Consider the following 24,974-nt stretch of genomic DNA (forward strand, 5'->3'; position numbering starts at 1 on the left):
AGCCCAGTTCAGAAAAGTTTGCTCTTTTTGAAATTTAGAGTTCTTGTACTACCCTCGTGCCACCTTTTTTTTCTATGATTTTATGCTAAATGTGATCACCCCAAGTTGTCCCATATTGCCACATTTGAGATCAGACTTGGATCGTTTGTAATTTAATAAATCTAGCAATGCATTCTTTCTAGTTGGAGAATCCACCAATTTGGACACGTCTCGTAAGACATTCATGAAATGACATGCCTTTAGTGAACCGTTCCCTTCTGTTTTCTTGATATCGGGATAATTAACGTCCCCCATTATGATGACATTTCCTTGCCTCGCTGCCATTTCTAACTGTGATAGGAGGTCCACCTCTTCCTCCTTTAGGTTGGGGGACTTGCAACATACCCCCAGTATTAATTTTCCACTTCTCTTTGGAGTTCTATTCACACAGATCCTCTTCCCATTCACAATGTTACTCCTTTCTACCACCCTTGCATACATTTTTGATATTCTATTTTTATCCCTATTGTGGGGTCACCAGTTAGGTATTTTGTTTATATTAAATCATATTCCCCTCTAAAGCGTCTCTTCTCCAGAGAGAATAAGTTCAGTGCTCATAACCTTCATAACTTATATCCTCCAGACCCTTTTTATTAGCTTTGTTGCCCTTCTTTGTACTCGCTCCTTTTCCAGTACATCCTTCCTGAGGACTGGTGCCCAGAACTAGGCAGCATACTCCTAGGTGCGGCCAGATCAGAGTTTTGTAGAGGGGAAGAATTATCGCTTTATCCCTGGAGTTAATCCATTTTTTAATGCATGCCAATATTCTGTTTGCTTTGTTAGGCTCAGCAATACCGAGCTGCTGCTATCATCTACTAGGACCCCTGGGTCCTTTTCCGTCCTAGATTCCCCCCCACAGTGTATAGATTGCATTCATATGTTTGCCATTAAATGCATTATTTAAACATTTTCTACATTAAACCTTATTTGCCATGAAGTTGCCCACCCCATTAATTTGTTCAGATCTTTTTGCAAAGTTTCCACATCCTGCTGAGGAGTTATTGCCCTGCTTAGCTTAGTATCATCTGCAAATATAGAGATTGAACTGTTTACCCCATCCTCCATGGTTTATGAACAAATTAAATAAGATTGGCCCCAGTACAGAGCCCTGGGGGACCACACTATCTACCCCTGGCCATTCAGAGTATTCCCCATTTATCACCACCATCTGAAATCACCCTTGTAGCCAGTTTTCAATCCATGTACTCGCCTTATGGTCCATGCCAGCGGATCTAATTTTATGGGGAACTGTGTCAAATTTAGCAAAACCCAGATACACCAGGTCTACGGGCCTTCCTTTATCTAGATGGCAGCTAGATTGGTTTGGCAAGAACGATTCTTCATTTTCTTTTCTTTTTTTTTTTAAGTGTATTTTGTGCGTGTACTCGAGAGAGGAGCCGGACTGCAGGTGTGGGAGTAGGCAGGCCTCCCCCAGAGGCAATCTGCCACCTTTCTCCATGCCCCGGGTGGCAATGGCAGGTGTGTGAGGGGGTCCTCCCACATAGCCCACCCTACCTGCTCCGCTTTGAAGCCCAACGGAGCAGAGGGACTCCCTATAAGGGAGTGAGAGGATCTAGCCCGCTCAACCAGCCCTGTTAGTCCTTTGCCTCTCTTTTTAGAGACCACATGGTCAAAGTGCGTGCATGTTAACCCAATTCGAGTGCGTGTAAGTGTGGTGGTTTTTGTGGGAGGGGGGTGGGCGTACTAAGCGCAGGCTTACCTCGCATAGCACACCCACCGGGAGCCGGGCTGAGACCACCAAACTCAAATTCACATGTAGCCGAGACCGGGATCCGAACCCCTAGCTGCAGAGGTGAATGGCTTGTCAGCGCAGTGCCATTCGCGTTGAGCCACCGCAGCTCCCTAGAACGATTCTTCATGAATCCATGCTGATTACTGCTAATGATGCTGTTCTCATGACTAAAATCTTGTAGATAGTCCCTTATCATCCCCTCCAAGAACTTGCATAATATTGATATTGGGCTAACTGGTCTGTAATTCCCAGGGATGTTTTTTGGGCCCTTTTTAAATATTGGTGCTACATTGGCTTTTCTCCAATCCGCTGGTACCATTCCAGTCAGTAGACTATCTGTCAGTAAAAATTAGGAACAATGGTCTGTCAATTACTTGACCTGAGTTCCCTAACTATTCCTCGGGTGCAAGCCATCCGCCCCGGTTATTTATTAATGTTAAGTTTCCCAAATCTAATGGGGACCTGTTTGCCTATGGAACAGGAAGTGAAGGGAGATCTCCGAAATGGGATAGGGGTTATAACCCTCTATTACTCTCTCTCCAGAATGGGGGGGGGCAGTTTTGCCTATAGTTCTACTTTAACCACTTGCCGCCCGCCAATGACAAATTGACGTCGGCAAAGTGGTTGTAGAATCCTGACTGGACGTCATATGACGTCCTCAGGATTCTGAGCCGCTGCGCGCCCCCGGGGGCGCGCATCGCGGCGATCGTTGTTGCGGGGTGTCAGTCTGACACCCCGCAACACCGATCTCGGTAAAGAGTCTCTCACGGAGACTCTTTACCACATGATCAGCCGTGTCGAATCACGGCTGATCACGATGTAAACAGGAAGAGCCGTTGATGGCTCTTCCTCACTCGCATCTGACAGACGCGAGTAGAGGAGAGCCGATCGGCGGCTCTCCTGACGGGGGGTCGCGCTGATTGTTTATCAGCGCAGCCCCCCCTCGGATCGCCACATGGACCACCAGGGAAGCCCACCCTGGACCAGGGAAGGGCAGGAAGAAAAAAAAAACGGGGCAAAAAAAAGTCTAAAAAAAAAAAAAAAAAAGTTTGAAAAAAAAAGTCTGGAAAAAAAAATAAAGATGCCAATCAGTGCCCACAAATGGGCACTGACTGGCAACAAAAGGAAAACAGTGCCGCCCCACAGTGTCCATCAGTGCCGCCCCACAGTGTCCATCAGTGCCGCCCCACAGTGTCCATCAGTGCCGCCCCACAGTGTCCATCAGTGCCGCCCCACAGTGTCCATCAGTGCCGCCCCACAGTGTCCATCAGTGCCGCCCCACAGTGTCCATCTGTGCCGCCCCACAGTGTCCATCTGTGCCGCCCCACGAGTGTCCATCTGTGCCACCCCACGAGTGTCCATCTGTGCCACCCCATGAGTGCCCATCTGTGCCGCCCATGAGTGCCCATCTGTGCCGCCCATGAGTGCCCATCTGTGCCGCCCATGAGTGCCCATCAGTGCCGCCCATGTGCCCATCAGTGCCGCATATCAGCGCACATCAGTGCCGCATACCAGCGCACATCAGTGCCGCATACCAGCGCCGCCAATCAGTACCACCTCATCGATGTCCATCAGTGCCATCTCATCGGTGCCCATCAGTGCCATCTCATCGGTGCCCATCAGTGCCATCTCATCGGTGCCCATCAGTGCCATCTCATCGGTGCCCATCAGTGCCATCTCATCTGTGCCCATCAGTGCCGCCATATCAGTGCCCATAATTGAAAGAGAAAACTTACTTATTTACAAAAAAAATTACAGAAAAAACTAAAAACGTATTTTTTTTCAAAATTTCCAGTCTTTTTTTAGTTGTTGCGCAAAAAAAAAAAAATCGCAGAGGTGATCAAATACCACCAAAAGAAAGCTCTATTTGTGGGGAAGAAAGGACGCCAATTTTGTTTGGGTACAGTGTAGCACGACCGCGCAATTGCCATTCAAAGTGCGACAGTGCTGAAAGCTGAAAATTGGCTTGGGCGGGAAGGTGTATAAGTGCCCTGTATGGAAGTGGTTAATTTTAAGCTATCTGCATATATATTGCAGTAGGTAGTATGGGTGCTCCTTTTGTATTGTTTCATGTCATATAAGCCATTTTTTTCCCCCCCTTTTTTACAAACTAAATAGAAAATGGTAAGTTTAAAATTATATGAACACGTGGCAAGGGGATATAGATAGATATATAGATAGATCAAGCATTAAATTAGATTTAAAACCATTCCTAAACCTCTGTAAGGAGAACCACTGTGGAGAAATGCCTCCTTAAATTTTACAGCAGAAGTTCTGAAGTCCTTCCAAGTCATTCGCTCAGCAGCCCGTCATATTGCTGTGAACTTTGAGGAAGTGCCTGCAACTACATAGGTAAAGACTTGTTTCGAAACAGAGTTCAACCCATTTCTTTGTTTATTAAAAGTTGGTAGCTACAAAAGGTGTACCTGCTGTCCCACGGTCCAGCGATGTGGCCGCCCAAAGTCCCACTTCTCTCCAGCGCCGGCATTGCAAGTGTGGGCACCTGTCTGTGACAGTTTGTGGCTTTACAGCCGAGTGTGCACTGCGCATAAGCGAGTCGTGCTGTGTGTTCTGAATGGCCGAACAGTCTTCTGGGACCTGTGACGTGTCCCAGAAGATTGTGGGGAGGGGGGGAGAGAAAAACTTTCACTCTGCAGTGCCGTGAGAGCTGGGTACCTGTTAAAACTAGGCCCCCCCCCCCCCCGAAAAATTGGCATGTCAGGAGTCCTTAAAGTCCATCCTGGGGAGCCAAGCGCTACAAATAGTGGTGCCCTGTTTGATAGTGGACAGAGGGAGAATAGTGCTGCTTGTTTCCTAACCCGCATAAGGCCATAAGCAATAGAAAATGTGTTTTTCTTTGGGAACTACCGGTATTCTCATTTACTCTGTGTAGGGGAAAACAAGTCCTGTTTGTTTTATTAATGTATTGTTCTGCCCTTACCCATATGGGTTGATGGAATGGGGTCCTTCAAAAAAAATTTCAGTGTGCATTACCAAAGTATGTATTTACCAGATGCCTTGAGTCCCAACATAGAAGCAAAATCCACTTTGTGGTACGTGTGACAAAACCACTGGAGGGAGCATTTCTGAAACTGTATATTAAAAAAAAAATAAGTGGCATAACATGAAAATGTTTAATTAGACTACGGTAATGTAATTTTAAACATTTTACTTGGTAAAAGCAAAAAAAAAATTAAAATGCACTGGTATCACCATTTAATGCTCTGTTGTTTTTTTGTTTTTTTTTTGTATTGCTTTAATAGGATTGGTATAAAATGTTTTCCTAAATCTGATTTTCTTTCAACTTAGGACTTCACAGAGCAACATGTCAAAAGCAGTGGATGCCTTTGGTAAGTGTCTGCCTGTAAATTCAGATAATTGCTCAATGGCCAAACTGACCATCTCCATTAACCTAACTCTTATGTCCTATTTCAGTAAAATCTTTGAAGCTGTCCATCACCAAAGAAATGCTGCTGCTAAGCGTATCTATGGCTTACACAGGTAACGTCCCTTGGCGCTGGAGTAGTCAGAGGTCACAAAGCTCAGGCTGTGTGTTCAGTGTTTGCGAGGCTTATGAACTGTGTAATGTAGAATTTATTTGAGCTTTTAGAAGTAGCCACAGAAAATATTCAGCATGCAATCTCTCACACGGAGAGGAAACTAAATGAAAACTTGGTGCATACTGTGTGTATGTGTAAACCTTTAGCTAGACTTTGTGATGTGAGACCAGTCTCTAAATAAAATTACACTTGTATGCCATGATTAAGACTGACCTTGCATTTGAATGCAAGGTCCTCATTATACTTGAGCCCCCAACCCATCATTATAAGCCGTTTTTTAAAGTAAAAAAAAATGTATGTGTGTGTATATGTATATGTGTATATATATATATATATATATATATATATATATATATATATATATATATATATATATACTGTCAGGAAAACTGTTATTTAAATATACTTGACTTTCTCCCCCTTTTGACTTGCATCGTCTAAGCGAAGGGAACCTTGAATTCCTTCCAGCAAGATTCCAGGGAATGCCACATCTCTGATGTTCCTGCATTTTTGTGTTTTAGGGTTTCGTCAGAAGGATTTGGAAAGAAGTATATTTTATCCCCTACAGATTTTTTTGTTTTATTTAAGCGTCTCATTATGGGGCCTGATATATTAAGTAAACCTTGCATTTTACAGCAGGGTCAAGTTTTTAAAGGGTAGCTGTATGTTACATTTAATTATCGATGCCCCCACCCCCCCCATCCTTTGCCGCCTCCCCCTATCCATGCGTCTGGCTCCTTGACTGACGCATTTTTTTTAAGCACCTGATTAGAGCCTGAGGCTCTAATCTGCTTCAAAATGGGGTGGGCTCAGAGAGCAGAGAATGCGAACGGAGCCAACCTAGGTGTGTTACAACAGCGAATGAATATTCGCTAATGTAACACTGATCCTCCTCCCCGCAAATTAGGAAACCTGTCTCCCAATTGGCTGAAAAGGCAGGCGATCCTATTGGATGCCTAGGAGGAGGGGAGGATCCGCACGCTGGTAGCCGCTGATGGAGGAGAGGACATGGAGCCACTACCCACCTAGATGGAGCAAGTCCCGGACCAACCGGCAGACAGGAGGGGGAGGTGCAGCCTGCCAATCGGGGGGTGGGTGGTTGTTTAACCCCTGCCCCCCTCTCCAAAACACAAAATAGCTGCCACTCCTTAATTCTATATTTTATACATCCTATTTGCTGGCAACACAGTTGGATCGATCTCGCTGGGAGAGACACGATTTGTCATGTTGACCATTTGTCACTAGAACAGAAAGCAATGGCAAATTTTATGGATGTCACTGGAATTGGTATAAGTGCTTTTCACATTAAAAAAAGTCTCCAGTAAAGGAGGCGATATAAAAATGGGAATATGTTTGAACATTTTACATTGCTGCTGTCTCCTACCATAATTTCATGCTAAAAGCACTGGAGTTTATTCAAAGTTCCTGGAATATATCAGTGGCCACAGGTGACAAGGAAGCCATACATTTTCCTGCTTCTTTTCTGCTGACCCTTTTTTATTTCAGTGTTTTTCTGCATTAAAGTTTACCTTGCAGGTAAAAAAAAAATTTCCTTTTTTATTATTTTTTTATTTGCCTGGAAAGCATTGCACCCACGACAGCAGATCTCAGGTGCCATGCTAGCCTCCTGCAGACTTCTCAGTGTATCTGTCTGCTCGTACCTCATACAGGCAGGCAGATGCACACTGACCGGAAAAGACAATGAACTACCAGAGTGCTCAACAGCGCCTTGAGGCTTCATTTCCATGGACGTTTTTACAGCCACTTTTTTTTTGCCTTTTTTACAGTTTAAAAACGCCTGTCCATGGTTTTTTTTTTTTTTTTTTTTTTTTGAGCTGGAGCTCAAAAACGCAGCGGTAGCGTTTTTGATCGTTTTTTAAAGTCTGGCGTTTTTACAGCTCTAAGGCTGGAGCTTCAGAACGCACTGGTCCTGTTTTTTTTTGCAGCTTAAAAACGGCTCAGCCATCTACAGCTCAAAAACGTCATGGTGGGCATGAGGCCATAGACTAACATGGAGAGACGCTTTTAAGCTGCAAAAAAAGCTCAGAAAAGTGGCTGTAAAAACGTCCATGGAAATGAAGCCTGATAGTTCATTGAAACTACAAGTCAACAGCTGCAAAGGCTGTTGGGGCTTGTCGTTTTTCCATTCAGAGGACTGTGCATCATCTAAAAACTATAGTCAAATGGGACTTTTGAGGCACAACTTTTTTACTTAAAATATAATATTTCATGTTTATAAAACCTTACAAGTACATCATGGTTGCATATGAAAGGTTTTATCGTATCACAATACACAATTATAAAAACAATTTAACACTGTATATCATATACGAGATTGGTGTTCCTAAGGCTCGAAGTGTTTCCTGGACTTAGTCCACTTCTTCAGGAGCCATTGAAATGTTAATACACCAAACAATTTAAATAGAATAATATCCATCATTATTTACAATTTATAATGGTATAATAAACATCCATTCCTTTGACTATAAAAAAAAAAAACAGAAGTGTGCCAAGGGTGGTGGGAGGAGCTAGGATAGGCACATAAGGAGAAAACAAGTGGAAATCCAGAGGGTTGAAAAAAATTACGTAGCCGGGCAGGTGGAGCCCTGCATGGCCACATTGTTTTCAGACCGTGACAACGGGGAGAGTATGCCTGTTAATGGAGAGGCGAGGCGGGGTTCTATCCTAAATACTAGGATAACATGCCCCAAAAGGTGAATTTATTCTTAAAAGCCAAACTGTGGTGCAGTGATCACTGGCTATGTGAAGAGCCATGGGTAGATGCTGCCTCCAAAAGCCTGTCTTTGTAGTGTACATGCTTGGTGGCCACTGCTATCCTCATGCAGCTGTTCAGTCCTATTAGCGGGAACCAGTAGATTATTGCCACTGCGATTCTCAGTGTAGCAAAACTCCTGTGCGAATGGAGCCTTATGCCGCGTACACACGGTCGTTTTTTGGCATGAAAAAAAACAACGTTTTTCAGCATTTTTCATCATTAAAAACGATGTTGCCCACACACCATCGTTTTTGAAAAATGATGAACAAAGCGCGGTGACGTACAACGGCACTCTGAAAGGGAAGTTCTATTCGCCTTTGGGCTGCTTTTAGCCGATTCCTTGTTAGTAAAAGACGATTCGCGCTTTTTTGTCTGTTACAGCGTGATGAATGTGCTTACCAGAACGAGCGCTCCCGTCTCATAACTCGCTTCTGGGCATGCGCGGGTTTAAAACATCGTTTTAGCCCACACACGATCATTTTTTACAACCCAAAAAACGACGTTAAAAAATGCAGCATGTTTGGAAAAAAAAAAATGTGTTTTTCAGAAGCCGAAAAACGATGTGAAGCCCACACATGATGATTTTAAATGACGTTTTTATAAAAGTCGTTTTTTTTCATGCCGAAAAATGACCGTGTGTACGCGGCATTACAGTTCATAAGCAGTGGAAGCCTGTACCCACCCAGCTTGCTGTAGAGAAGGACCTTTTGCTTTCTATGTGGAAGCAGTGGGCTGTCTGCAGAGGTGTGACACTTCTCCTACGGAGTCAGATCTTCAGCACTCTATTTGGCAAAGCTCATGCTCTCTGCTGATCAGAGGTCTAGCTTTGACTTGGCCAAGGTGTGTTGGACCTCTCCTCCAAAGAGACCTTTGCTTCCACACAGATGGCAAGGGTCCCACTCTGCAGCATGCTAGCAGGGGACAGACTTCTACTTAGGCTGTGGCTGCTTTCTAAAGAGAAAAATGTAAAACACTTGTTTTGCTGCACATAGAATTTATTTAGCGGATTTAAGTAATGAAATGTTGTACATCTTTTACTCAAGCTCTTGTTCTGTAATTTTGCATTCCTTGATATTTTACCTTTTTTTTGTATTTATAAATATTGCCTTTTGCAGGGTAGCAGCATTTATTAATTCACCTGCTGTACATGTAGCAGGCTTTTCCAGCAAGATTTATTCCTAACAGCATGAAGATAAAAGAATTGGTTTGCTGTACAATTACTTCTTAACCCAGCTTTATTTTTCCTGCAAATGATTGTAGAGGTGAAAATTGCTGAATGAATTATTGATCATCTCCACCTTCAAAGCCATATAAGCTAGGAAAACAAAACATGCTAAAGATTTCTACCAGAAAGAAGCTACCAGATCTGATGAGAGGAATGTTGTATACATAAAGAGAGATAGTATTAGGCTGATTTTCTCAAATTTTTTAATGGATTTCTATGGGGTTTCAGCAAGAACCTTTTCTATGGGACAGACTGCTAACATGAGATTTAATGCGACAAAGGCAGAGGGCAGTAGGGTAATAGAAAATCTGCTACACCCAGTAGCATGCAGACTCTTGCACGCTAAATGGCCTTCTTTACAAACCATTACATACTTTCTATAATGAGACGGAAAAGGCAAAGCCGGCATAAAATGTTGTTTTCATTTGCAGCAAGCAATGCAGGCCATGTTTTTTTTTTTCCTTTTGACGTTTTCAGTGTGAGGCATTAATATCTGGTATTTCTGATAGCACTGGGTTTCGTGTTACATTTTTATTATACTACGTGTGCCGGAAAATATCTCATCTCCACCTGCTCTATATTCATGACAAATAGAGACTTGTATTTAGGTTGATCTGTGGCAGACTTTTAAATTAATTGTGCTGCGTATTTATTGCATCTGTGTATACAGGCAATTTCAGTTTTATAAATATTGCGTTAAGTTTTTTTGCCAAGGGTTCTATCTGGACTTGCTTCTTCCTCCTCAATTCGATTTCTTCCCAGCATAGATTAGAATGAAAATGCTTTCATCTGTACCAAAGCTCCGGAACATTCACTTATCGGCATTCTGTATTGTGACTATCATTTTAGATTCGAGTAGAAAGGAGGGGATGGGAAAAGAATATTCTTGCAGGGGCTAGGACGGTGATCGCTAGATTAAAAAAAAATATTTATTATGAATAGCATTACAGTCAGATTCACACCCTTCTGGTGTGCTGCTGCAAGCACGTTGGAAAAATTGTGTCAAGTGTCTAAAGGTTTAAGTTCAGGAACCTCTTGCAGTAGAATACGGCTTGTAGTTGCTTTCTTGAGGGTTAGTTTCTCCCACCTCTACTCTGTTGAAGCCTCTAAAAACCTCTTTGGCTTTCAATACTTTCAAGGAGTGCAGGTGCCTGTGTGCCCCCCCAATGCACGCTGGTTTTTTTCTTGACCCTTGTGCCGCTGCCGAGTTCTGTGGTGACGTAGGGTGTCACAGTGCTGAAATGGAGGAAATTGAATTGGACTGTCATTGAAGGGAGTATATGGTCTTATAATGAAACCCTTAGAGATCCAAGAGGGTTTCTGTAATGTGTGTTGGCAGTAAGGGAGCCTGTTCTTAATACATTGGGCTGCTTACAACGCAGTATATTTTTAATGCATGCACATGTTACCTCCATCCACCTCAATTTAGTGGATGGAGAAATCTGTTTAGTGTTTCAGCTCAGCCCCCTAGCTGAATTAAAAAAAAAAAAATCAATCCCATCTATGGCTGCTTTCGTCTGCCTTATGGACAATAAAGGGGCAACAGCACACTGATGAGGTTATTCTTCAGTTTACTCTTTCTCCACATTCATGATTGGTATTGAGTTTGAATAATTTTTTGGTGAGGAACCCTCCTGCTGCCAGCCCTTCTGCTGATAGATGGATATCTCTATTTTTCTATCTATCTATCTATCTATCTATCTATCTATCTATCTATAATAAACGGTGCATTTATTTTCTCAGAAAATAGGTGCAGGAACTCAACCACGAGACCCCCCCACCAACAACACACACACACACACACACACACCCTTCAAAATTAAATAGTGGGTGGCATTGAATACCAAGAGTGCATAATGTGCAGAGTTGAGGGGTGTGCTGCATGCAGAGTTCAGAGGCGCTCTACACACAGAGTGCAGAATTTAGGCTCGGTTCACACCTAAACCGGCCGCGGATGGCACAGCAACGCTTTCTGTCCCCGTTCTCTGTTTCAGGGACAAATTGGGGCAGAATCTTTGCCTGAATTCAGCCCTGAAATGGAGGCAAAGACGCCTACGCAGCCGTCCCGGAGACATGTGAACCGGCTCCCCAGAGAGCCGGTCACATTCTCCTGCTATGCACATTGGATGTGGGGAAATCCACATCCAATTTGTGTAGGTGTGAACCCAACCTTTGGGTTGTGCTGCATACAGAGTTCAGGGGTGCGCTACACACAGAGTGCAGCCTTTTTCCACAGCTGCCTATGTCTGTTCAGTTCACAGGCACTGATAGGCTGTAATCATGGACACAGTGGGGCAGCAATGATGGGCACATTGAGGGGCATAGTGAGGCTGCATTCATTGGTACTGTAAGGCTGCATTTCATGGGCACAGTGAGGCTGCATTCATGGGCCCCCATAAAGCTGCATTTCATGGGCACAGTGAGGTTGCATTCATGGGCACAGTGAGGTTGCATTCATGGGCACTGATATGCTTTATGTTAATATTATTAAAGTTGTTTATTTTTGGAACTTAATTTTGCTTTAAACATTTAATAGTGTTATTTCATGCGATAGTTTATAAGGGCGTGTTTAGGGGCGGACTTAGGGGTGGGACAGGGGAGAGGTTGGGTGGGGCAACTGGTGGCGAGTAACTCTTAAGGCCTGGCTAGTGGCTCAGGACTTGAAATTTTGAGCCGTGTGTATATATATATATGTGTGTGTGTGTGTGTGTGTGTGTGTGTGTGTGTGTGTGTGTGTGTATGTGTGTGTATGTATATATGTATATGTATGTGTGTGTGTGTGTGTATATATATATATATATATATATATATATATATATAATTAGGGCTGTGGAAATTAACTATATTAATTCATCGATTAATCTTTAATTTTTTTGATCGATCAAAATTATTTTGATTTGTACTCGCCTCTCTGACGGCTTCAGGGAGTTCCGTCGGAGATCCGGTGACGTCACGGACACCGGTGGGGCTTGCCGTGTCCATCTGAAGGGCTCCTTTGCTGTGCCTTCATATCTGTATGTCGGCGGGACCTTACTATCTGCCACACGCAAGGGCTGTTACACTTCCCTCTATCAACGTGGGATCCTACAACCATCCACTGGGAGTTGTGATAGTTCCCTTCACGGGACATCTACATGCCAACGGACTGATGTTCAGCTCTTCTCATCTGGATTCAGCAGTGGTATCGTTGTACACATTTTTATACCAGTATCATACTTGACTGCATGTTTTTATGACTGCTTTTGTTACCGTTTGGTATTACTCGCACCATTTTTACAGTTTTATGTAGCTACATCGATTTTATCTCCAGTGCAATATTTATTTGGTTACCTACTTGAAGACTATAAAAGTTTTAATGCTATTCCCATCGAGCGCTGCCTTTTGTGTGTTTTTTGTATCCTGCTATCCATTTTTCCAGTGGTTGGTAGCTGCACTGGGAATCGGCCTGCAAGGAGATCAGCTAAAAGTAGTTGGATCTGTATGTGCGTTATAATGAATCAAAATTAGTCGATTAAAAAAACAAACGATTAATCGAACACAAAAATTTTGATCAGTAACAGCCCTAATAAATAAATACACACACATATATATATATATATATATATGTGTGTGTGTATGTGTGTGTGTGTATGTATGTATGTGTGTGTGTGTGTGTGTGTGTGTGTGTGTATATATATATATATATATATATATATATATATATATATATATATATATATATATATATATATATATATATTTTTTTTTTTTTTTTATAGACTAGCAAAGTGTGCATTTTCATGTGTTCTGAGGGTGGGTTTTTAAATGTATAATTATGTGGCTTTAGGGTTATATGAATGTAGATCTTTTTTGTCATTTAAAGAGTGATAACCTATGCTTTATCCATTTTTTCTGTTTATCATGATTTAACAAATTACCAAAAAAGTCTACGTTCATATAACCCTAAAGCCACATAATGGAATAAATCTGAAGTGAAATAACCTATGGTTTTTATCAGTTCTTTTTTTTTTTTTGCTTTGTTTTTGTTCTTCAATTTATCTATATGCAAATTCAGCAAGCCTTCAATATATTCCCAGTCCTGTTTCACTTGCCATTACATAAAAGTGGAAAACACTTGATAAAAATGGATCAACAGAATGAAAGTGGACTATGTCTTTCATCTGATTCCCATAGGCTACAGTGTAAACATTTAAACACATGCAAAATGAGAACTGTGATGTGTTATTTTAAAATGGAAAAGGAAAGAAAGGCATAATGCAGATGTTTGAGGGCAAAATAACTAAAAGACCCCAGTTTTACTGCAGTTCTTTTCTGATTTTTAAGATTAAAAAAAAAATCCACTAAGAATGGAACAGTAAAATTGAAGTACAAATCTCTTGATAAAACATGGCTTACCTAGACTTTAGGATGTTGTCTATATACTGTATTATATGTACTTTCATTGTCTTTCAGGTTTTGAACTCACCTTTTATTCTGGTGTGTTTGGCACTTGTGTTGGCGCAATCAACTGGTTCGGAGCCGATGCTAAGAGCTTAATTGGTCTATCTGGAATATTTGTTGGCCTTGGAGAAGTTTTAGGTTGGTATTTTGCATCCCAGTTCTCATTTGCTTTAAGTAAATGGACATTGTAAGATTTAATTGTATATAAAGAGCTTTCCGGGAGCTCAGTCCACTCAAAAATAAGGTGTCTAAGATCAAAAATAAAGGTATTCTTTTGCTTCCAGTGAGGAATACAGGAAGTCTTTAACCCCCAGATTATACTTCTGCCCACAGGAGTATTGGACAAACTGTAGGCCAGCTTTTACTTCCCCCCCGCTACCGGCATGCATCAGTTTTTTTTTTTTGCCAGGTTTCTATATAGAAGTAACAGTAATCAATAAAGATGTGATTGCCATATGCTAACTTCAGAAGATAAAGTGACAAAAGTATGTGAACTATGTGGAATTGACAGTTTTTCTGCAGTAATTTGCAATAAAATGTGATCTGATCTTCATTCAAGTCGATAGACAAACACAATGTGCCTAGCCCCTTGACCCCTGGAAGATTTACCCCCTTCATGACCAGGCCATTTTTTTTGTGATCTGGCACTGCGTTACCTTTACTGACAATTGCGCGGTCATGCACATATAGGGCTTTCTTTTGGCGGTATTTGATCGCCACTGCTTTATTTTTTTGTACTATAAATTTTTTTTTCTGCTATAAAACCTACCCGATAAATTTTTTTTAAATCAATTTTTTTCATACATTTATGCCAATATGTATTCTTCTTATTTTTGGTTCAAGGGAGAAAAAAATAAGCGAAAATTGATTGGTTTGCGCAAAAGTTATAGCGTTTACAAATGGGGTGGCTGTCCATCAGCTGAAGTGGGGTGATGCAGCAGGACAATGATAAACATTGAAGTAAATCCACTACAGACTGGCTTCAGAAAAAATAAAATATGCCTCTTGGAGTGGCCCAGTCGGAGCCCAGACCTTAAAGTAGTTGTAAAGGCACAAGGTTTTTTACCTTTGCATGAAGGTAAAAAAAAAACTGTGTGCAGCAGCGCCCCAGCCATCCTAATACTTTCCTGAGCCCCATTTCGATCCAACAAAGTGCATGAAAGCCTTCACTCTTTGGAGACTCACTCCTCTCTTGGGTGAGGCAGCGACAGGAGCTATAGACTCGCAGCGAGTCAGGAGACAGAAGGGGTGGGGCTGAGCCACTGCTCCATGTGTGAATAGACACAAAGAGCTCAGGAGCACTCCTGCTTCGGTGACCCAACAGCAAGTTGCTACGGGCGGACCGTATGTCCGCTTTTTCATCCATCCGTGTACGGATGAAAAAGGATACATTGGTCCCTATGAGATTGCGGGTGTCAGCGGATGAACATCCGCTGACACCCGATCTCACCCGGTTCCGCAATCCTCCGATTCTGCAGACGGAGGAAAAACCTATTTTCCCATCGGTCATCGGATCTGGTGAACACAGACAGACGGTCCGTGTTCTCCGCTCTCTTCTATGGGGGGATCGGATGAAAAGACAGGGTGGTCCCTGCTCAGTGTGCGGGGACCGCCCTGTCATCCGCCAGCTCAGCGGGGATCAGCGGAGCGATCCCTGCTGAGCAAGCAGAGGTTCACGGGCGGATCATTACTGATCCGTCCCATGTGAAAGAGGCCTGATGCCGCGTACACACGATCGTTTTTCGGCATGAAATAAAACGTTGTTTTTCAGCATGTCCAAAAAACTGAGTTTTTCCAACTTCATCATTAAAAACGATGTTGCCCACACACCATCGTTTTTGAAAAATGATGAACAAAGCGCGGTGACGTACAACAAGCTTTGGGCTGCTTTTAGCTGATTCCTTGTTAGTAAGACGATTCACGCTTTTTTGTCTGTTACAGCGTGATGAATGTGCTTACTCCATTATGAATGGTAGTTTTACCAGAACGAGCGCTCCGTCTCATAACTTGCTTCTGAGCATGCGCGGGTTTAAAACGTCATCTTTGCCTACACATGATCATTTTTTACAACCTGAAAAACGTTTTTTTTTTTTTTTTTTTTCAGAAGTCGAAAAAAGATGTGAGGCCCACACACTATCATTTTAAATGACGTTTTTAAAAACGTCGTTTTTTTTCATGACGAAAAATTATCGTGTGTACGCGGCATAAGGCATAAACAAAAAAGAGGCTGTGCCTGACTTTGGTTATGCCTGGGTGGGAATTATTATCTTCTTTGTTTTGTGTCCAGTCACCTGAAGGTGGCAGCAAACCCTATCATAATGGATGTCATGACCAATTTTGTACTTTCTGTAAAAAAAAAAATTCTTGGAGTCCATTGAGATCACACTTATCTGTGTTAGTTTATGGTCATGCTCTTGGTACTGCTTTGTCACATGCTGGTAGTGACAGGTGTCCTGGACTGGTCTACGGATTTTTCTTGTTTTGCCAGTGTCCAAATTCCCCTGTAGACGGCAGCGTATCCAAGGTTTAAGATCTGTCTCGGATTTTAGCAGTGGTCTTTTAAAGCATCACCACAGCTATTTTGGCAAGTTTAGACCCTCTGTAAGGTCAGACAAGTCTGGACACATGCTCCTTGCATGTCTGTACAGACGCTTTGCTCCTGCAACATCTTTTCTGCTAAGGAGGAAGCACTGACAGCCTGTCTTTTGTGGGCAACACTCATCTGTCTTGAATTGGTCTCAGGCCTTTTCACCCTTTGATTGCTGAAACGGGCTCTATAATTTTGTCAGTCTTAATTGCAACATGCTAAATGACCGAAGAAAGAAAGGTTTTGCTGTATTCTTTTTAAACATCCATCACTCCCAATTCTCTCCCTTCTCCTGCTTTCTTCCTCTCCCCCTCTTTGGTTGGCCTTTCTGGTTCACTTTAAGGTACATTTAAGTGGATTTTCATACTTAACCACATTTTGCATTTTTTTTTGGAAAATTTTAACGGTTCACTGATTTGTATTGACTTGTTGCATATAATTGCTCTTTAAACACGAAATGTAAGCATTTTCTAAGCCTTCCAGCTGTGTAGAGTTTTATTTTTGTACTGCAAACTGATTAAAAATCTCCCTTTCTACTTTATAGGTGGAGCAGTCTTTGGATTACTCAGCAAGAATAGTCGCTTTGGCAGGAATCCAGTCTTTCTGTTTGGTCTTGTTGTTCATTTTCTTGCTTTCTACCTGATCTTCCTCAGTATTCCTAGTGATGCCCCTATTGCCTCACGTGATGGGACTTACAGTCGAGCGTATGTAGATCCTAGGTAGGAAATCGTTTTTGTTTTTTTAAATAACATTATTTTTTTTCTGCCTTGATAAAACCCAATTTGAATTTTATTTTATTTATCTCCTATATTTAGAGAGCAACAGCATTTCAGTGTTTTTACCGTCACTGGAGTTCTTGTTCCAGAGTAGTTAAGTCTATTGCCCCAACCACAATCTTAGAGACATACATACTCTAGAGTCTCTTTTGGTTAGAAGCCACTTCAAGGGATTGTAAATATGAGATGCACATCATCCCCTTCTCGTTGTGGCACCATAGGCTCAACCCCAAGCAGTGCCATTGTGGCACACTTGTGGGCTCAACCCCAAGCAGTGCTGTCTGCGTCCATCGACACACAGTGCTAGATCGAGATCGGGCTCAGGTAAGTATAAGGGGGAAGTGGGTGAAGATACACATAGGTTTTAATCGTTTATTTATTTATTTTTACCCCTAATGCATAGAATACATTAAGGTAAGTAAACCTTCTACCTTTACAACCACTTTAAGTTATTAATATGTTTTTTAGAATATCCATACAGCAAAGCAAAAGTGTTTGCATGGATGACGTGTAGTAATACAAGCAGAAAGTGGTTATAAAGCCTAAATGTTTTATTTTTTTTACCTTGATGCATTCCTTGCATTGGTGTAAACAATGTTTAGGCATCAGTATCCCCCCTCATTTAATCCAGTGCTGCGCCCATCTGAGGCTCTTCTCTCTCTCACTTTTTGGTCTCGCATTGGCTCCTGCTGCTTCGTTAAATCAAACCCAGGGGCAAGAGAGCGGGACCAGGGCTGTGTCCTGCTGTCTGTGTCTATAGATGCAGGCGGCGAGGCCTGGGAGCGAGCCCACATGAGTGCCCCCATGGCAAGCGGCTTGCTATAGGGGCACTTGCCAGAGAGGAGGAGCCAGGAGAGCCAGTGGAGGACCCAAGAAGAGAGGGATATGAGGCCACTCTGCAATTCCACTGCACAGAGCAGGTAAGTATAAACTTGTGTGTGTGTGTGTGTTTTTTTTTTTTCCCATTCACAATTGCTTTAAATGTGGATAGGAGAGACATATTCATGTCTCTGCTAACCCCACTATCGTCATCAGTGAAAGTTGTGTCTGCACACTAGACTATAGGTCAGTTTACCCAAAGCTTTCATTTCAATTTAATCGTTTTTGGCAGATGTCTGTAAGGGATTGCTTTGGTTAGAAATTTAAATCTGTTCCCAGGTCTGAACACATACCAAGGCAGTCGCAAATCATTCCCACTCTCCTTCCTGAATTTCTTACTTTTAGTTATTAGCAGCATAATAGGAGGATTGGGAATACCCTACTCTCCGAGAAGGAAGAGGGAGCATACTCGGGAACAGTAGAAGGGATCTCAGTGCTGGAGTCTCCAAGATAAATAAGCTCACCACACTACAACTAGAGCTGAAACATCAGTATTGGGCGCTCTAACAATGAAAAAGCATGTGCTATCAGCGTGAGGTAAGGTAGCTTAGAGGACAGCTGTTGGCGTTTTGGTTCCCTTTCACCTCTGACTTTCAGGTTGGAGAATATGACGCAAAAATAATGTAAGGCAAATAAGGGGACACATGTTTTTTTTTTTTTTTTTTTTTTGTCTACAAAATTGTAATAGACTGAATATAATTTTCTCTTCCGTTCATGGACGGACACAGCAGCCTTTGACCTTAGGGTATTATATCCTTCCATTCAGGAGAGACTAGGCAGAAAACAGCACTTAAAGTGTTAAAAACACTTTCCTCAGTACAGCTCCTCCCAGGGGGCGTGGTCCCCTGGGTTTAACCCACTCTCTGCCTTAGCAGCTCCAGTTTTTTTTCTGCCTAGCGTCAGGAGAGACATGGCCCTCTAGAGTCCTGTACTTTTTTTTTTTTATTTCACTTTTATTTTGTTTTGTTCCTGCATTTTTGAATCCTGAGATTCTACTGTCAACTGCCGACTGGGTGACAGGCTGGGTCTTGACTCTTGTAGTCCCCCCATGTTCGGCCATCGAGCGTGTGCCGGCCCTCAGCTCAGCTCTGGGTCGTCCACGACATGCCCCGTTGCTCCAGGGGTGGCCGGGGAACTACATGTTCCAGGGCACACATATGACCGGTCTCTATGGCCTTATCACAGTGTGTCTGGCCAACAGCCATGCCGTTTAGCGGACGTTGGTTCTGTCCGGAATGCCTCCAGCCGGTGGTCACAGGACGGGTAAGGAGGCCCCTTGCCCTGGCAAGGTGGTATGGCTGGTGCTTCCCTGGGAGGTCGACTGAGGGTCCGCCCTGCTTTCCTCTCTCCCTTGCTCTCCCTCCTTCCCCATGCTGGGTGGCGGCTGTAAGGGGGGGGGCCCTCCTGGGGTTCTATCACTACCGGGGACCGTGTACTGTGAGGTGCTGTTGTTTTTTACGTTGGGGGAGATGGGATACGCCTCAAAAGTTTTTTGCTGTTCCAAAATACTTTGCGACCCGTTATCCCTTTGAGGAGGACTTTTTAAAAAAAGTGAGTCTCTCCTCCGTCAGTTGACCCTCCCGTGTCCAGATTTAGCAAAGCCACCACGTTGCCTGTGGAAGGGGCTCCCGCCTTTAAGGACCCCGCAGATAGGAGAGTGGAGGCTGTGGCCCGCTCCATGTTCACGGTAGTGGGTTCGGCAGTAAGACCGGGACTCTAGTGTCGCAGACACTTACCAAACGGGCAAAGTTCTTGCTACAGGAGCTGGAGGTGCAGAATGCTTCTGAGACCTGTGTGGACCTTGCTGGTCCACACAGGACCTGGTTCAGGGCCTGAAGTTTGTCTGTGAGTTGGCCCTGGATATGCTCCCTTTGCTCTCCAGGGCCTACGCGGTGGTACTACGTCGCCTTGTGTGGCTGAAATGTTGGTCTGCGGACCAGTCCTCAAAGAAGGCCTTGGTGGATTTACCCTTTAAGGGTGAACAGCTTTTTGGGGCGTCCCTGGATGACATCATAAAGGATGCCACAGGTGGTAAGAGCACACTGCTCCCACAGTCTGGGAAGGATAAGGAGCCTCGCCGTAAGCAAGGGCCCACCTTTACTACCCCCAAGCGTTTTTTTCGCCCACCCAGTGCGGCAGGAAAAAGTTTTCAAGGTGCTAAGACCCCCGCTGCAGGGCAGAAGCGCACCTGGTACCGCAAGCCTGCAGACAAACCTGCTTCCACATGAAGGTCTGCCCCCGCCTGTGCTTCGCGAATTCGCGGCTCGGTGGAGGTCTCTTTTTTTCGACCGCTGGGTTTGCGAAGTAGTTTCCTCGGGGTACAAGATTCTCTCTTGTCCACCAAACAGATTTTTTTCCTTCCCACCTCCAGCTTCCTCCGGATCGCCGGAAGGATCTGTCAGGGGCTGTCCAGGATCTTCTGGTCAGGGGAGTGATTGTGCCGGTTCCCTCGATGGAACGGTTTCAGGGGTTTTACTCCAATCTGTTCGTAGTCCCCAAGAAGGAAGGGTCCGTCCAATCCTGGACCTCAAGGCCCTCAATTGTTTTGTCAAAGTGCAAAAATTCAGGATGGAGTCGATTTGCTCGGTAGTGGCAGCGCTCCATCAGGGGGACTTTATGGCATCCTTGGCTATCATGGACGCATACCTACATGTTCTCATATGCACAAAGCACCAGAGATTTCTGCGCTTTGCGATCGGGGAGGACCACTTTCAATTTGTGGCCCTCCCGTTCGGCTTGGCCTCGGCACCACAGGTTTTCACCAAGGTGCTCGCCCCGATTCTAGCCCTGCTGAGGCAGTGCGGGATCGCTATCGTAGGATATCTGGACGACCTTCTCCTGAGAGCTTCCTCAAGCTCAGAGTTAGAAGAGGACGTGTCTATCACGTGTCAGACTCTCCGAGTTCGGCTGACTTCTGAATATCCAGAAGCCAGTGTTGGTACCGTCTCAGCGACTGGAATACCTGGGGCTAGTCCTGGATTCCGCGGAGGCGAGAGTTTTTCTCTCAACGGAGAAACTTCAGACACTACAATCTGCGGTGCAGCAGTTGTCGACCTAGAAGTGGTCATCTCTTTGATTCTGAATGAGGGTTCTGGGTCTGATGGTGGCCTCTTTCGAGGCAGTTCCGTATGCCCAATTCCACACCCAGGTGCTACAGAAGGAAATTCTGTCACGTTGGGACAAGCTCCCTTCATCTCTGGATTACCAGATTCAGATGAGTCAAGTCCTCCCTGGTGTGGTGGCTGACGTCTCCGGTGCTTCTGATCGGGAAGTCGTTTCTGCCGTGCCATTGGACAGTGATCACGACGGATGCCAGCCTCTCCGGTTGGGGGGGCGTTTGGGGCACCCAGTCAGCCCAGGGGCGCTGGACTCAGGAGGAGTCCCGCCTTCCAATCAATGTACTGGAGCTCCGAGCAATCAAGTTGTGCCTTGCCAGGTGTTCCCTGGATCTGCAGGACCGACCGGTCAGGATACAGTCCGACAACGCCATGGCCGTGGCATACGTCAATCATCAGGGAGGAACACGGAGCTCATCTGCAGCGATGGAAGCCGTGCACATCCTTCGGTGGGCCGAAAGGTCCGTTCCGGCTCTATCGGCTGTGTGCATTCTGGGAGTACAGAATTGCCAAACCGACTACCTAAGTCGCCAAACACTAGACCAAGGAGAGTGGTCACTTCACCCGGAGGTGTTTCAGAGTCTGTGCCAAAAGTGGGGCACTCCAGACGTGGACCTTCTAGCATCCCGTCTCAATCGGAAGGTGCCACGGTTCGTGGCCAGGTCAAAGGACCCGTGGGCGGACGCGTCAGATGCGTTGGTGGCAACTTGGGGTCACCATCGCCTAATTTACGCCTTACCTCCTCTGAAGCTTCTTCCTCGCCTGCTGCGCAGATTGGAAGCCGAATTGGCCGCGCCGCTCCTGGTACGTAGACCTGGTGCGTCTGGTGGCAGACGCCCCTTGGCGTCTACCCCTGAGAGAAGATCTTCTGTCTCAGGGTCCGATCTTCCACCCGGCTTTACAGTCACTGGCTTTAACGGCGTGGCTGTTGAGAGCCAGGTACTGAAGGACCGGGGCCTGTCAGGCTTGGTGGTCTCTACCATGCTGCGTGCACGGAAGTCTACTTCACGAAAGATTTACCATCGTACGTGGAAGGCCTACATCTCTGTGTGAAGAGATGAAATGGCACCCCCTGTACATACGTGGTGTCCTGGATTCTGCTGTTCTTACAGCGTGGAGTGGATCAGGCTCTCGCCTTGAGTATGGTTAAGAGTCAGATTTCGGCTTTAGCTGTTTACTTTCAGCGACCCTTGGCAGCGCACTCCTTGGTGCGTACGTTTGTGCAGAGGGTCCGGCATGTGGCCCCTCCTGTGCGTCCTCCACTGCCCCCATGGGACCTGAATTTAGTCCTCTCGATGCTTCAAGAAGCTCCCTTTGAGGACATTTGAAAGATTCCTTTGTTGACTCTGCCACAGAAGGTGGTTTTTCTGGTAGCAATTACCTCAGTCAGACGGGTGTCTGAACTGGCGCCCTTGTCCTGCAAGGCTCCCTACTTGGTCATCCATGAGGATAAGGTGGTGCTGCGGCCACAGCCGTCTTTTCTCCCAAAGGTCGTTTCGGCTTTTCACATTTAATGAGGACATTGTGTTGCCATCCTTATGTCCTCGGCCGAAAAACCCGAAGGAGGCCATATTACATTCCCTGGATGTGGTTCGGGCCCTACGTGTGTACTTATCTGCTACGGCTTCGTTCCGGAAGTCGGACTCACTGTTCGTGTCAGTGAATGGTCCTAAAAAAGGTCTGGCGGTCTCGTCGGCCACCATTTCTAGGTGGATCTAATTTTTTTGACACTGCTTGGGGACGTCCCTAAGGTCAAAGGCTGCTGTGTCCGTCCATGAACGGAAGAGAAAATAGGATTTTTGTACTCACCGTAAAATCCATTTCTCTGAGTTAATGGACGGACACAGCACCCACCCCTCATTTTGTTTGTACTGCTTGTTACGAACTGGAGCAGCTGAAGCAGAGAGTGGGTTATACCCTGGGGGCCCACGCCCCCTGGGAGGAGCTGTACTGAGGAAAGTGTTTTTAACACTTAAAGTGCTGTTTTCTGCCTAGTCTCTTCTGGAAGGAAGGATATAATACCCTAAGGTCAAAGGCTGCTGTGTCCGTCCATGAACTTAGAGAAATGGATTTTACGGTGAGTACAAAAATCCTATTTTTTTGCAACAAGCCCTATGTTTCACATCTGATAGGAGGGCTATGATTGAAATCTTTTCATCAAGCAGTTTGCCTGTAGAAAAGGTGAATCCTAATTTTATTCTTGTAGGCAGTATGTGGGGAAGTCAGTTCATGCTTATTGCCACTAAAACTTCAGTAGCAATAATAACACAATTTGCCAGGAAGTTTATTAAAGACAAGCAGTTTAAGAAATCAATGGGTTTAATTCAGGTGTAATTCTAGTTTGTTCTTTATTTAAAGACCAGCTGAGGCACATCTAACCATTTCACTTTGTTTTTCATTGTCTCCTGTAGCAAAATCCTGTCCATGTTCTGCAGCTTTCTGTTGGGTTTAGGGGACAGCTGCTTCAACACTCAGCTCCTCAGTATTTTGGGGACCTTGTACTCAGATGACAGTGCACCTGCTTTTGCAATATTCAAATTTGTGCAGGTAAGAAATACGTGAGAAATCTTTGTGTAAATAATCATTGCAGAAAGATAATTGCTATAAAAATTGTTTTCTGTGCAATTTTATAGGACTGTGTAGTGGTTTTGCATTTCATCTTTCTTTTCTTATGGTAAAGACCAAAAAAAATAAAACAGCCCTTTATCAACCATTGACCTATACAGGAATTTAAAAAAACTGTAGGTTATACTGCCATCTACAGGAGGTTGGGGCACTGGCAAAAAATAGGAGGGTCGCTTGTGTTGATTTTGGGATCTGTCGGTGTTTTTTTTTTTTTTTTACTTTTAGCCAAAACAAATCCCCCTACATAGGTTGTACCTCACATCTGCTGTAGATCATTCTAAAAACTGATCAAATATTTTTTTCTCGGCTCTAGCAAAAGGGGCCGGGGAGTCTGATGTCCCACACACTGCAGAGCATAGAGCACAGTATTCCCTGATTGGAGGAAAGGGGCATACACCCCCCCCTTCCCCGATTACAGGCATAGGCTAGGTTCACACATGTCCAGTGAAAATTTGCCTTCTGCTTTCACTGTAAACTTCAGCTGTGATTTCAATACGGCTCAGAAGCACTCGCTTCTCTCCATATTTTAACAGTGAGAAACAGAATAACAAAGATATCCCAAAAAAACACATTTCAAAAAAGTTATAAATTGATTTGCATTTTGTTTCAATAGTATTTATTAGTTTTCTTCACAGACAAAAAGTAGTACATATCAACGTCACTTCCTTCTCTAGACAATGATTTGACAATCTGTTCACCATCACATCGTGCCATTGCCTACGAGGGTTACGACCTCCCAAAACATATGTAACTCCACATCATTCAATTGGCAATTTAGGCGATAGTAAACAACACTCCAGATTTGTGAAAAGGAGGTAGTAAAGCAGAAAAAGGAGGGATTCAATTCCGTCGGAGAACAATAGGAAAGGAGACAGTGGGATGAGAAAGAAGAGGGGGGAATGGGGAGAGTTGAGGCTCCGCGCACCGTTGAATAATCCACAAGATATACCCAAGTACCACTCGACCCAGGATCACCAGTTAAGTACGGTAGCAGATCCAAGGATCCCAGACTTTATGGAACTGCTTCATCTTGTCCTGCGTGAGTGCCGTTAGCCGCTCATTTAACATAAGCCAGGACAATTTGTATTTAAGTTACTCAACTGCAAGGCCGCGGACTTCCAGTTTCTCGCTATGGTTATTTTTGCTGAGGTGTTGATTTGCATTTTAATGAGTGAAATAAGTATTTGACCCCTGTGGC

General features: G+C 44.2%; 1 protein-coding gene across 1 annotated transcript in view; it reads left to right on the top strand.

The window, feature by feature from the left end:
• Positions 1-24,974, top strand: part of MFSD11 (major facilitator superfamily domain containing 11) — a 95,200-nt gene that overhangs the window by 62,596 nt on the left and 7,630 nt on the right. The window contains exons 9-13 of the mRNA XM_040330102.1: positions 5,102-5,142; positions 5,228-5,293; positions 13,806-13,931; positions 16,925-17,099; positions 23,563-23,698. Coding sequence (XP_040186036.1) covers positions 5,102-5,142; positions 5,228-5,293; positions 13,806-13,931; positions 16,925-17,099; positions 23,563-23,698 — 544 coding nt within the window. The remainder of the gene's footprint in view (positions 1-5,101; positions 5,143-5,227; positions 5,294-13,805; positions 13,932-16,924; positions 17,100-23,562; positions 23,699-24,974) is intronic.

This window comes from Rana temporaria, chromosome 12, assembly GCF_905171775.1.
Source record: "Rana temporaria chromosome 12, aRanTem1.1, whole genome shotgun sequence".
Classification (NCBI taxonomy): domain Eukaryota; kingdom Metazoa; phylum Chordata; class Amphibia; order Anura; family Ranidae; genus Rana; species Rana temporaria.